This window comes from Pelophylax lessonae (genome assembly GCF_965119305.1).
Source record: "Pelophylax lessonae genome assembly, chromosome: 2".
In the NCBI taxonomy this organism is placed as follows: domain Eukaryota; kingdom Metazoa; phylum Chordata; class Amphibia; order Anura; family Ranidae; genus Pelophylax; species Pelophylax lessonae.
The window spans coordinates 376,261,593-376,274,036 of record NC_138769.1 but is presented as its reverse complement, the minus strand read 5'-3'; the positions used below and the strand labels follow the sequence as shown (position 1 = coordinate 376,274,036).

General features: G+C 43.3%; 1 protein-coding gene across 1 annotated transcript in view; it reads right to left on the bottom strand.

Annotated features, from left to right (window-relative positions):
- Positions 1-12,444, bottom strand: part of LOC309548122 (uncharacterized protein) — a 537,501-nt gene that overhangs the window by 378,324 nt on the left and 146,733 nt on the right. The window contains exon 8 of the mRNA XM_082248087.1: positions 6,387-6,510. Coding sequence (XP_082104213.1) covers positions 6,387-6,510 — 124 coding nt within the window. The remainder of the gene's footprint in view (positions 1-6,386; positions 6,511-12,444) is intronic.

The following is a 12,444-nucleotide window of genomic DNA, read 5'->3' as shown; positions in this document are numbered from 1 at the left end:
ACGGTTGATGAATAAAGGAGGCACATCCAAGTATGCAGGCATCCGGGGTAAAAATGTCCACATAGACCATTCTCGTTACCGTTGGCTCCCACTGCTGTCAGTCTGCAGTAGTGGCCGGGAAGACTACCCTGCAGTAGAGCGATCTGAAAGCGAGCCTTGAAGCGCTCGTGGAGCGCAGCGTGGAAGGGATGACATCGATAACAGTGCAGAGGATGGTCTTTGTGGACAGCTTTACCCCGGATGCCTGCATACTTAGATGTGCCTGTTTTAATCATCAACCATGTGAGTTGCTAAAGGTACAACCTTCCTTAGGTGTAACCATATTGCTACAATTAGAGACGCCTCTCTTCTCTTTTATACTCAGTTGTGACGTGATGCTACTTGTATATCAAGACATCGCTTGTTTATCAAGTCAAAATTTATTTAAAAAATGTTGCTTGTCTTGCAAAACGCTCTCAAACCAAGTTAATCTCAATCCAAGGTTTTACTGTATATATTTTTTAATGTTACAGATTTAAACGTTCAGATTCAGATTTCCATCACCAGAGTTGGTAAGTGCTCAACTGTTGGCACCCATAGAAACAACTTTGCGATTTGTAGTACCTACAGCATCGCTTTACTAAGCATTATTCACGCTATGAAAACATGAGTTTTCATAGGAATTAACAATGAGAGGTTTGTATGCAGCCCTAGCTTTCAATGGGAAGGCTGCAGGTAACTGGATCTGGAGCCTCGTGATTCAAGTGCTCTTTGTTATGGGGACAGTGATCTAAGAAATGAAAATAATTAGACTGAAAAGGAGCTAAACAAAGCCAATAAACACGCAGACCTATGTACTGGTGGTAACATATCTATCCCTAATGGTGAGGTGGGGAAAGTGAGGGGGGGTAGAAATTGGCTGTACTTAAAGTTTTTTTTTTTTGTGCAGTCCACCCATATTGATAGCATCAAGCAAGGGTTTGCCAACTGAATGCTGCATTATATAGGGAATTAGATGATTATAAACCCATTCCAGAGGCGTAGCGTGGGTCGTCAGCACCCGGGGCAAGGCAAGTAATTTGCACCCCCTAACCCGTGGGATTTTAGCACTCGAGTCTCTTCCACTAGATTAGTTAAAGAAACCCTTACCCCCTAAGCACATGTATTGTTTGTTATAAAAATACTGATGTAATTAAAGTAAAATTCATCTAAATGCAAGTTTATTTTCAAACACTTTATTGCAAACGTGCCCCCTTTCAATGCAGAGTGACCAGCGTGCCCCCTTTCAATGCAGAGTGACCAGCGTGCCCCCTTTCAATGCAGAGAGACCAGCGTGCCCCCTTTCAATGCAGAATTACCAGTGTGCCCCCTTTCAATGCAGCGAGACCAGTGTGCCCCCCTTCAATGCAGAGAGATAATCGTGCCCCCTATCAATGCAGAGAGACCAGAGTGCCCCCTTTCAATGCAGAGAGTTAATCGTGCCCCCTTTCAATGCAGAATGACCAGCGTGCCCCCTTTCAATGCAGAATGACCAGCGTGCCCCCTTCAATGCAGAGAGACCAGCATGCCCCCTTTCAATGCAGAGTGACGAGCTTCCCCACTTCAATGTAGAGAGACTTACCTGCAACGGCGGCTTCTCCTCAGTTCCCCGCGTCTCCTCGAGTCCTCCCGCCTACTCCTCGGCCAATGGCATGCAGTCGCCTTTCGGCCAATCAGGAAGCGGGTCTCATAATGGGTGGCCTCTGGCTCTAATCAGGTGATTAAAAAAAAAAAAAAACCCCATTGAACTCCATGCGTCCAGCGCCCCGCATGTAGATTAGGGGCCGGGGGCATGTATGGGGGGGGGCAGCGCCCCTGCGCTCCCAACGCACCAGCTGCCCCTGACCAATGGGCAGGTGAGACACAGTCTAGCCCCGCCCCGACCCGCCATTTTCAGTCATAGGGCAGCCGCGCTGGACATATCCCAGCCTAAAGATGGAGGCAGCCGCAGACAGTGTGTGAACTGTGTATGTCAGAGTCAGACAGAGTGACACTGCGGATGCGCCCCCCCCAGATGTTGCGCCTGGTGCGGCTGGCCCCCCCTGCACCCCCCACGCTATGCCACTGACCCATTCTGATGGCGTATGGCTGCTGGATACTGGTTTAATACAGTACAAGTAGTTAGCTGTTCTAAACCTTGCTTACACCAAATGGCTTTAGATACACTTTAAAGAGACCCTGTCACCAACTTAAAAATTGTAGTGGAAAAAGGGTACTGACATATGGTTGGTAGTGGGGTATACTGGGCTGCAACTGTGGTTGCTGTGGGTAATGGAGAGAGAGATACTTGAACAGGCAGGTGTCTAGCAGCAGGAATGGGTTGTTGCAAGCTGACTGAGGCTGAGTGTAATATATCTGACCATGCATGTAGTAATGGTTTAAGAAGATTCAGTTTACACTCTGCCTGTCTGACAAGAGACTGCACTGCATTAATACACTCCACTAGCACCTGTTGGGAACATTCTGAATAGTGCTCAAAGAAATAACCCATGTCATAGGAGTACTGGACAAAGCCAACTCCGTACAAACTTGAATTAATGGCTGAACATCTCCAAACAACATTCTGCCCTGATCAACTAGGGAAGGAGCAAGACAAATACATTTTAACAGCTGATCTTTGGCCCACTCCTTCAGTATCTGGCAGCAGTTTTCTCTTTCCTCCGACACTAGCATAGAAAAGTAGATAACCTCCCCAGAATGCTTCTTGCAACAAACAACAGCAGAGCCAAGATGGTTTCCCTGTGCAGCCACTTCTGGTCAGGACTGGCCTTGGTGTTATGTCAGTAACAGGTGTGACCAGAAATGTGTGGACTGCCACAGAGAATATCAGGCACAAGTTAAGTGTAGAATATTATAATTTCTTTAAAAATAAGTGAATAATACAACTGTAAACGCACCTCCGGTAAACTAAAACTGTGTAAATAAAACCAGATAACCGAACAATAGTGACACACAACAAACAACTGCCCAAACCAAGTATATTCAGAAAACAGGATAAACAAATCGTAATCCTAACAGAGCCAGGGTCATACATGGGAGATCAAGCAGAGGTAGCTAGGAACAAGACAAGACAGGGAGAGGGTAACAGGAGACAGAGTAAGTAGGGAGAAAGGGATCAGGCTGCAGGGTTAGGATCATGGTTCAGGATGAGGATACAGAGACACAGAAACGCACATCAGAAGCACATGGAGACAACACCAAGGCAGGGAGGAAGAGCATGCATAGGGTTTAAATACACTTCCTGCAACCAGCATCAGGTTATAACTGATTGCATGAGATGATGTCAGCTTCTAGCTACTGAGGGACACCCACTGGTGGACACCAGAACTGCAGCCTATAGATCTGGGAGCCACAGTGCCACCAGCAGTTGAACCCTTCCTGACAGCTGGTAAATCTAAATATACATAGGTTGTCTACAACAGGTTGGGATTCAATGCTGGCAGGTTTACCTTAAGTTAGTAATTGTATGAGAAAAAAAGTAATAACCCATGCAATATGTATATATAATATTTTAATGTTTTCATGAGAAAATTTTTGTTGGGTAAAATAATACAGTTTATGAAAATAACCCTTATGTACTGTATATCCTCAGAGCAAATGAGGACAACACAAAAAAGTGATGTGAATATATATATGACCCAAGTGTATTCTAATTTAAATTTCATCTGTGACGATCACTTGTGCACCAGGCCATATAGAACATCACATGAGGGTGGTAACATGAGCTTTAAGATGTTGGAGGCACTCATTATCATTCAAGATATTTTTCAACTTACAGCAATATATCTGTGTGAACAGACAAAGATCCCAACCCTAGGAAATCGTGGGAAATAAGTTTTAGTTTACATATGTGTCACTACAATGCCTGCTCAGAAAGTCATATCAGGTTAGGTGAGCTGTCTTACCAGCTATTATTCTCAGTGGAATATTTACCATTCTCTGGACACCCTAACAGATTTTATCTCAGCAGCTGATAATCAAGGCACTTGTTATAGTTGTCTGACAAATATTCTACAAATAGGTATGTGATGTACATTCCTAATAACATGTAAATGTGAAATCCACACTAAAGAAAACTGCTTGAGGACTACTTTGAAAACAGTGGCGGCTGGTGCTCAAAATTTTTGGGGGGGGCGCAAAAAGAAAAATGTAATAGGTATTGCTTTGCGGCAAAAAACGCGGTAAAAAAATTGCATGACTTTGAGGTCATGGTACAGGCATGGCACAGGTGATGGTATAGGCATGGCACATGTGATGGTATAGGCATGGCACAGGTGATGGCACAGGTGATGGCATAGGCATGGCACAGGTGATGGCATAGGCATGGCACAGGTGATGGCACAGGTGATGGCATAGGCATTGCACAGGTGATGGCACAGGTGATGGCATAGGCATGGCACAGGTGATGGCATAGGCATGGCACAGGTGATGGCACAGGTGATGGCATAGACATGGCACAGGTGATGGCATAGGCATGGCACAGGTGATGGCATAGGCATGGCACAGGTGATGGTATAGGCATGGCACAGGTGATGGCACAGGTGATGGCATAGGCATGGCACAGGTGATGGCATAGACATGGCACAGGTGATGGCATAGGCATGGCACAGGTGATGGCACAGGTGATGGCATAGGCATGGCACAGGTGATGGCATAGACATGGCACAGGTGATGGCACATGTGATGGCATAGGCATGGCACAGGTGATGGCATAGGCATGGCACAGGTGATGGCACAGGTAATGGCATAGGCATGGCACAGGTGATGGCATAGGCATGGCACAGGTGATGGCACAGGTGATGGCATAGGCATGGCACAGGTGATGGCATAGGCATGGCACAGGTGATGGCATAGGCATGGCACAGGTGATGGCACAGGTGATGGCATAGGCATGGCACAGGTGATGGCATAGGTGATGGCATAGGCATGGCACAGGTGATGGTACAGGCATGGCACAGGTGAGGGCACAGGTCGGCTTCAATCACTTACCTTCTGATGACGGCGGAATGGCGGGATTCCGGGAACCGAGACGAGCAGCGCCGTGGACGTCCTCCTCTTCAGTCTTCTGTCTTCCGGTCCGGGCGGCGGGAAGGAGATCGGGCGGTGACGGTGCGTGACTGACGCACGCACCGGCACCGCCCCCATTGCGAGTCAGCGATGTCCTGGATGATGATTGGTCCAGGCTGGAGACTGGACCAATCACAGCCAGGATATCACGAAGGTGGGGGTGGCTCAGCGCTTTTTCCTGCGCCCAGGTTACGCCCCCAGAAGGCAGCCAATCGGCGCCTCTTCTGGGTCGCAAACCCCCCCCCCCCCCCCATAGCCACCAGGCCGAGCGCATAGGCCTGCAAACACGATTTTTTTTTTTCAAAACTTTATTTGTTCTTTTTTTTTCTATTTTTTTTTTATTTTTTTTAGGGGGGCGGCGCTCTGACGCCCCTTATGCACGGGCCGCCACTGTTTGAAAACATATCATAGCTTTGCTTAAATATAGATTTGGAACTATAAAGTGTATATAAAACCTAAAAATGCAATCACTTTTGGTCTGCTAAATATACCGCTGAAAGTGTTTTGTAATATCTGTTCAAAAAGTGGAAAACATAACTGTTGATTATTTCAAAGAGTCTAATTAGACCTCCTAACATTTATCTTGGAGCTAAGAAAAAAAAAAACGGTAGGTCTCTATATTGTCAAGAATAGGATAGGAGGTTGGTTTGAACAGTTCAGCAAAAAAATTCTGGGCAGGGTTGATACCGCAGAATTGACAAAAATACTTTTGTTGTCTGTGCACAACAGGGCTTAGGCACTGATTGGCAGACCGACCAGTATTTTTCTGTAATTGCAGAGACTTTAAAGGGATAAAACACTGAAAAATGTGCATGAATTGCATAATGTTTTCAATTTTTGCCATGAATACATTCGATCAAATCCCAAGGCCATTTTACTGCTTGGGGTTATTACAGCCATTCCTGTTTCAGCACTGATTTTCTGCATAAAGACCAGCACATGTGTTGGGGTAAGCACAAGGAACTGACACAAATAATAATGCCAGACCACCCAGTGAATTCTCTGATGTGTAGAAGGTGGCACTGAGAATTCTCTTTTTATTACGAAAAGGGAATGAGATTGTCACTGTTTTTTCCCCCTAACTACTTGTCACCTAAATCAGATAGAGCAATGTAGCAGACACAGCAGTGTGTAAATGCAATCAAGGGAGAATAGAAGTCCCAACTCCTGTCAATTTTAATAACACTATTGAACATTTATGGCTAGCCTTAGAAATACAACCATCAATATCATTAGTTTTATTATCTAGGAAAATATGGAGAAAATATGCTGACTCCAAAAACCAGTTCTTTATCACTTACTTCAACCACAGCATTTTCAATAAGACCTGAAATTGGTGATCGCGTTGCACTTCTGAGCTTCAACTCTGCACGTTTGTGTTCCAGTATTTTGCCATACTTCTCTCTTGCCTCTTTTTCCATTATTCTGGAAAACAGTATATGTATTGTTATCTATCAGAATAAGAAAATTGAACTAGAGGTGATAAAGTACAGCATTATACTTGTGAAGTTGTGACAAAATTCACATAATAAGGTTGGACAGTAAAACACCATTTTTTGATTGTGCAGCTACATACTTTTAGCAATTGGACTTGTTTAACAAAGTCACAACCAAGTTGTGGAAAGTGTATTACCCAAAAAACATTAGATCTTAACATTTAATTGCATCGATACCACTTAAAGCATATCTAAACCCGAGAACAACAATTTATATACTGCAACTTAACAGTCCATGGTGGATCCATCTTTTTTTTTTTTCCAGACCTTTTTCCTTTTTTTTCTTTTTTACCTAGTGATCCAGCCAGTAAATACATTTCATCTTAGGGTTACAATGCTCATTCAGTGTGCTGTATCTTGGGAGGAGCATGGTTGCCACCCTAGGACACAAAATGATTTACAACTAAAGATCCCCTTCTCCTCTTCTCCATAACATAGGGGGGGGGAGTGTTCTATAGAAAACAAAGAGAACTTGAAGCAATGTTACCTAAAAACAGTTAGTAAAAGTACAAAGTTATCACACTTTCAACTGCATATTTACAGTACCAGACCAAGAGGGAACAAATAACAGGTCATTGTTAGGATTCATATACACTTAAATTGGCAAATTTTGATTAGTAGGTTTAGACATACTGTATCTCATCAATTCATTATGCACTGTCCTATTAAATAAGTTCATATGTGCCCATTATGAATAGATTGCATTTTACTTTACCACAAGTGAGAATAAAAGACACTGTTGCATCTACAGAATTCAATTTTATACACAAAACTCAACCTTTGTGGTTCTTTTTGCTAACTGCTTTATTACTGCATTGTGTAATGGGAAAAATGGGCAAAATTCAAATGGTGCCCAATGTATATTTCAATGACAGTGTATAATGTCAAATGTTTTGTTTAAAATATCAATGATTCAATTAATACATTTGTAAATGGCAATCTTTTAGATGCAGATACTGTGCACACATTCTTATTTTTACATTTTTAACTTACCCGGAAATAAAAAATCATTAGGTGTTATGCATTTGTTTTTAGTCAGTGACTCAAGTATGGAAGGTACAAAATCCTTGCCAAGGCCTTTTGTAATGTATCTTTAATTAATGAACTTATTAATGTCTTTGTTAACTAGATGGTACATTGTCCCATCCCACCTTGCTAAAGTATACCCTGGTACCTCCTCAATTAGTTTTCAGGGTTGTACCGTATAGGGTACTATGTATGTATCATGTCTGGGGGGGGGGAGTGCCCTGAAATCAGTGGCTTCTGGAATGGTGTTTTCTCCTTACGGTCATGGGATTATGTATACAAAGGAAGCCCTATATCACTCTACTCAATGAACCAGTGGACAGATATTTCTCAATGCTTACAAAGACTGGTCTTTTTCATACTTCTCGTATCCAGGAGCATTATAGTGAGTGCATGGAAAAAAATATAATCTTTAACCCAAACCAAACATAAAATCCCATAGATTATGATTCATTAGAAAAATGTTAATGTTATTAATGATACAGTGAAGCAATCTGAAAACACTTGGGGTCCATGGGCAATGTACATGATTATTCAGGGATGCCTAGTCTGCTGCTTAATTATGCTCTAAATGAGGTTGCTGTATTTCTCGCTCTTTATCTCTGCTCTTCTTTATTTTATCACTTTGGACATTGCCTTTGAGGTGTATATACAAGCGGAATTACTTCATTGACATGCTCTCCATTTAAAATGTAAAATTTAGAATCTCAGAAATGCACATCTCGTTTGAGCTCTTGAATACTGTACACTGGATCTATTCCCTCTGTTTGTATCTTATATACTGTATGCTGTATTCCTATTTGTAAATCTGATGTAAGCCCTGATGTAACACCACTGTATATTGTCCATTTATTTTTTACTTATAATTAATAATAAAACATATTGAACGCAAAATAGTTAGATCAGGCCTTGATCTAGACTTATATCAGGGTCAAAGGTCAGAGTTGGGATCAACGGTTAGGGTCAGTGTTTTTTAGGCAGGTTTAAAAAAAAACATACAAAATGCACACTATTGTTTTTGGCCCTACTATGTACTACCACTATGCTCACACCAGTTATTATTGGATACGTTGAACAACACCTCATGCTTGTACAGCAATTCTATAGCCATCAAAAACCTATCTGAGGGCTGGTCACTCCCCCACGGGCCAGTAGGCAAGGGTTTTCCAGGAAACATGGCAATTAACCTTCTGGCTAAAAACATGGATACAAAATATTCAAACACAATTCTTCAAGTTTATTTTCTGTATTTTCTGTATGTACAGAAAAGTACCTGTTGATCCTTTTAGAACTCTTGTGATCTTCTAATTTTATGTGTACTTGGCTGAAATCTCAAACTTTTTTTAAATGTATTAGTTCTCTCATGTGAGCTTCAAACTGCTTACCCTCTGTGTAATACAGAGGAAGGGAGGGGGGAAGTGTTTTTAATCTAAATCATGACAACAGTCTAGGGCAGTGATGGCGAACCTTGGCACCCCAGATGTTTTGGAACTACATTTCCCATGATGCTCTACTACAGTGCAGAGTGCATGAGCATCATAGAAAATGTAGTTCCAAAACATCTGGGGTGCCAAGGTTCGCCATCACTGGTCTAGAGTGACAAAGCTGTTCATCCATAGTTACACTGCAGTGACTTAGAGTTGTCACCATAAAACAGGAAGTGTGTTATTGGCAAACTCAACAGGTGAAACTGAAAGTGGTTGTAAAGGCAGAATGTTTTTTTATACCTTAATGCATCCTATGCATTAAAGTGGTTGTTAAGCCACTTATTTAAAATCATGCCATCCCCTCTGTAATATAACAAAGTGTCCCTGTGCATGTGTTATAGAAAAATAATGCCGATCTGTACCTAAATCAGAGCGGCTCCCGGCGCTCAGCTGAATCCACAGCTTTCTTCTCTGCCCAGCTGACAGCTCCAGCGGGCGGGGCCGAGCACTGCCGCTGATGTCAGCCAGGGAGGAGGGGAAGAGAGAGTGCCAAGCGGTCACGTGATCACTGGGAGCCACTCTGATATAAGGAAAGATCGGCATGTTTTTTCTATAACACAGGCACAAGGACGCTTATTTTTATATTACAGAGGGGATGGAATGATTATAAATTAAATATAAGAGCAGCAGGAGGGGAGGGGGCAGGCACTGACATGAGCAGACAGGCGGGGGGGGGAAAGGGAGGACGAGAAGGACTGTGCAGGGCTAGTGGTCAGTTTACAGAGGCCAGATTTTTTAGGTGATAAAGCGGACCAAATGGCACAGCACAAGCACTGTGGTGTATAACATGCCTTTTTTTTTTTAGGGTAACAAACGCTTTAAGATAAAAAACCTTCTGTGTACAGCAGCACCCTAGCCCCCCTAATACCTGAGCCCCATCTCGATCCAGCGGTGTTACACAAGAGTCTCAGCTGTCCGGGACTCTCCCTACTGATTGGCTGAGACAAACAGCGGGAGCCATTGGCTCCCACTTCCGTGAATCAAAGTCAGTAAGCCAATGAGAAGAGGGGGAGGGGTCAAGCCACATCTCTGATTCTGAATGGACACACAGAGCAGCAGCTCAGCTGGGGTTCTCCCATAGCAAGCTTTTAGCTGTGAGGGACCCAAGAAGTGGAGGATCTGGACTGCTCTGTGCCAAACCAATGCACAGAGTAGATAAGTATAACATGTTTGGGGGCATGGCTTGATGCGCAGAGTGGATAGAAGCATTCTAGGAGAGCTCTCGGTCCTCCACGGGTCCACGGCCAGTTATTCGGTCTACTTCACAATTAAATGGGCAGAGTTACAAGGGCAACCCTAAACTACTAAGAAAAATGGTAGAGATCAGCACAAACCTTCTAAATCAGCTGCTAGAAAAGGAAGTAAACAAAGCCTCAAATAAAATCACATAAGAATTATGCAGCGCTCATAAACGTGAAATCCAAGGATCAAATTTCATAGAATAAAATCCATAGATAAGAAAAACAATATCCATAAAATGTAGAGTCATATGGGTGAAAATCCAAGTGAATATCTAAAGTCACAACTGTTCCAAAGTGGATGTAGGCTTCTCCCAAAAGTTACATCCACAGACAGACATGCAAGGAAAATAGTGAACATATAATGGTGCAGTACCAAAAAAACTGTGGTTGCAGTTCAAACAGAGGGAGGGTAGCACCCATGGTGGAAGAACATATGTTTAAGTATGTTCAACTTCTCCACCCCTCATGCAATGCAAACTCACCAGATAATGGAAAATAAAGGCTCTTTGTATCTCCAATGTTGTTCAGTGTGGGAACCCAGCATACATTCAGCATAATGATTCATCCAACTCAGTTCAGGTCAGACTCACCCTATTAGTCTCCAAACATAGATCCACGCCATCTTGAAAGAAAAAGAGAGGGTGAAACTCTCTGTATCCAGGAGAAGAATATCAAAGGATGTCATAAATGTATTACTTTTTGGTATAAGAGCCATTAGAAAATAGAAAATTTAATTTCTATGAATTTAGAATGTTGTGACCATTGCAGCACTGGGGTGCTTTGACAAGTTGTTTCATCCCAAACCTGCTATTAGTATTCGTAAAACCCTAATCGCAGGCCATATCTAATGGCTCGTATACCAAACAGTAATACATTTATGACATCCTTTGATATTCGGGGGCATACCTGAAACTGTGATTGATTTACATGCCACCATGCTTGCACTTTTTCAAGAGCTGCAACCAGCTATCCCAGTTGAGCGATTAGAAATGGACAGGGTCTGGACTCGGATACTTCCTTACTTACGGCCTCCAAATTAATTGGGACAAATTGCAGATGCTCCCCATAGATGAAAATCCTATTGATGTAACCCCTGCGAATCCAGTCCTACAGTGTGCCCCTCGATTCAAATATTTAGGAGTCCACATTACGGTGAACCCGCAGGATTACGTGTTGGACAATGTTCACCCAAATTCCCGCTCATTAAGTCTAAGATTCAGGTGTGGTCCAAACTGCCCCTGGGGGTAACGGGTAGGATAAATCTGATCAAAATGGTTCTCCTCCCTAAGGTTCTATACGTCGTATGGCATTCCCCGATATACTTAGCTCTTAAACACTTTAAACAGCTAGAATCCCGCCTTAAGGCCTTTGTCTGGGGATCTAGTAGACACAAGATTTCTTTGCGGAAACTTAAAACCCCACGACCTTGGGTGGCATAGCACTTCCAGACTTCAACTTATACTACTTAGCGTCGCAGCTGTCCCAATTGTACCACATCGATAAAACTGACGGGGAACGCTTCTTGGCACTTCTGTGCCCTAAATGGGCTTTCCCATCCAAGGACCCTTCGACAGTTATACTTCGGGGAATACGCGGGTCGGGGGAAAGACTGGACCCTAAATCCCTCCTCTACCACTATAGTCGGATCTGGGAGGTTGTACTGTACAGACTGAAAAGTCCTCCGATACATAACCTTACCCCCTTGTGGCATAACATGATTCTCCAGGAATTCCACTCACTCCCTGACTCTTCGTTGTGAAGCGGAAGGGGTATATTTATGTTGCATCATATAATGGCAGGGGGTGAATTGAAAACATTCGCAGACATGAGAGAGCAATTTTCACTCCCTAACCACATGTATTATAGATACCTCCAGATGGGACACGCATTTCGATCCCAATTTGCAGATGCCCCACAAACCCTGAACCTATCCCAGTCCTGGATATAATTAAAAGCTCTGAACCAAAGCATCTGATTTCTCTGTTTTACGCTGAACTCCACATGCCCTCTTCCACCGAGATAGCCTATGCGCTCAAGGCCCGTTGGGTGCAGGACGTTGGGGCCATAGAGGACGAGGAGTGGGAGGAGGCACTAGAGACCTGTCAGAAG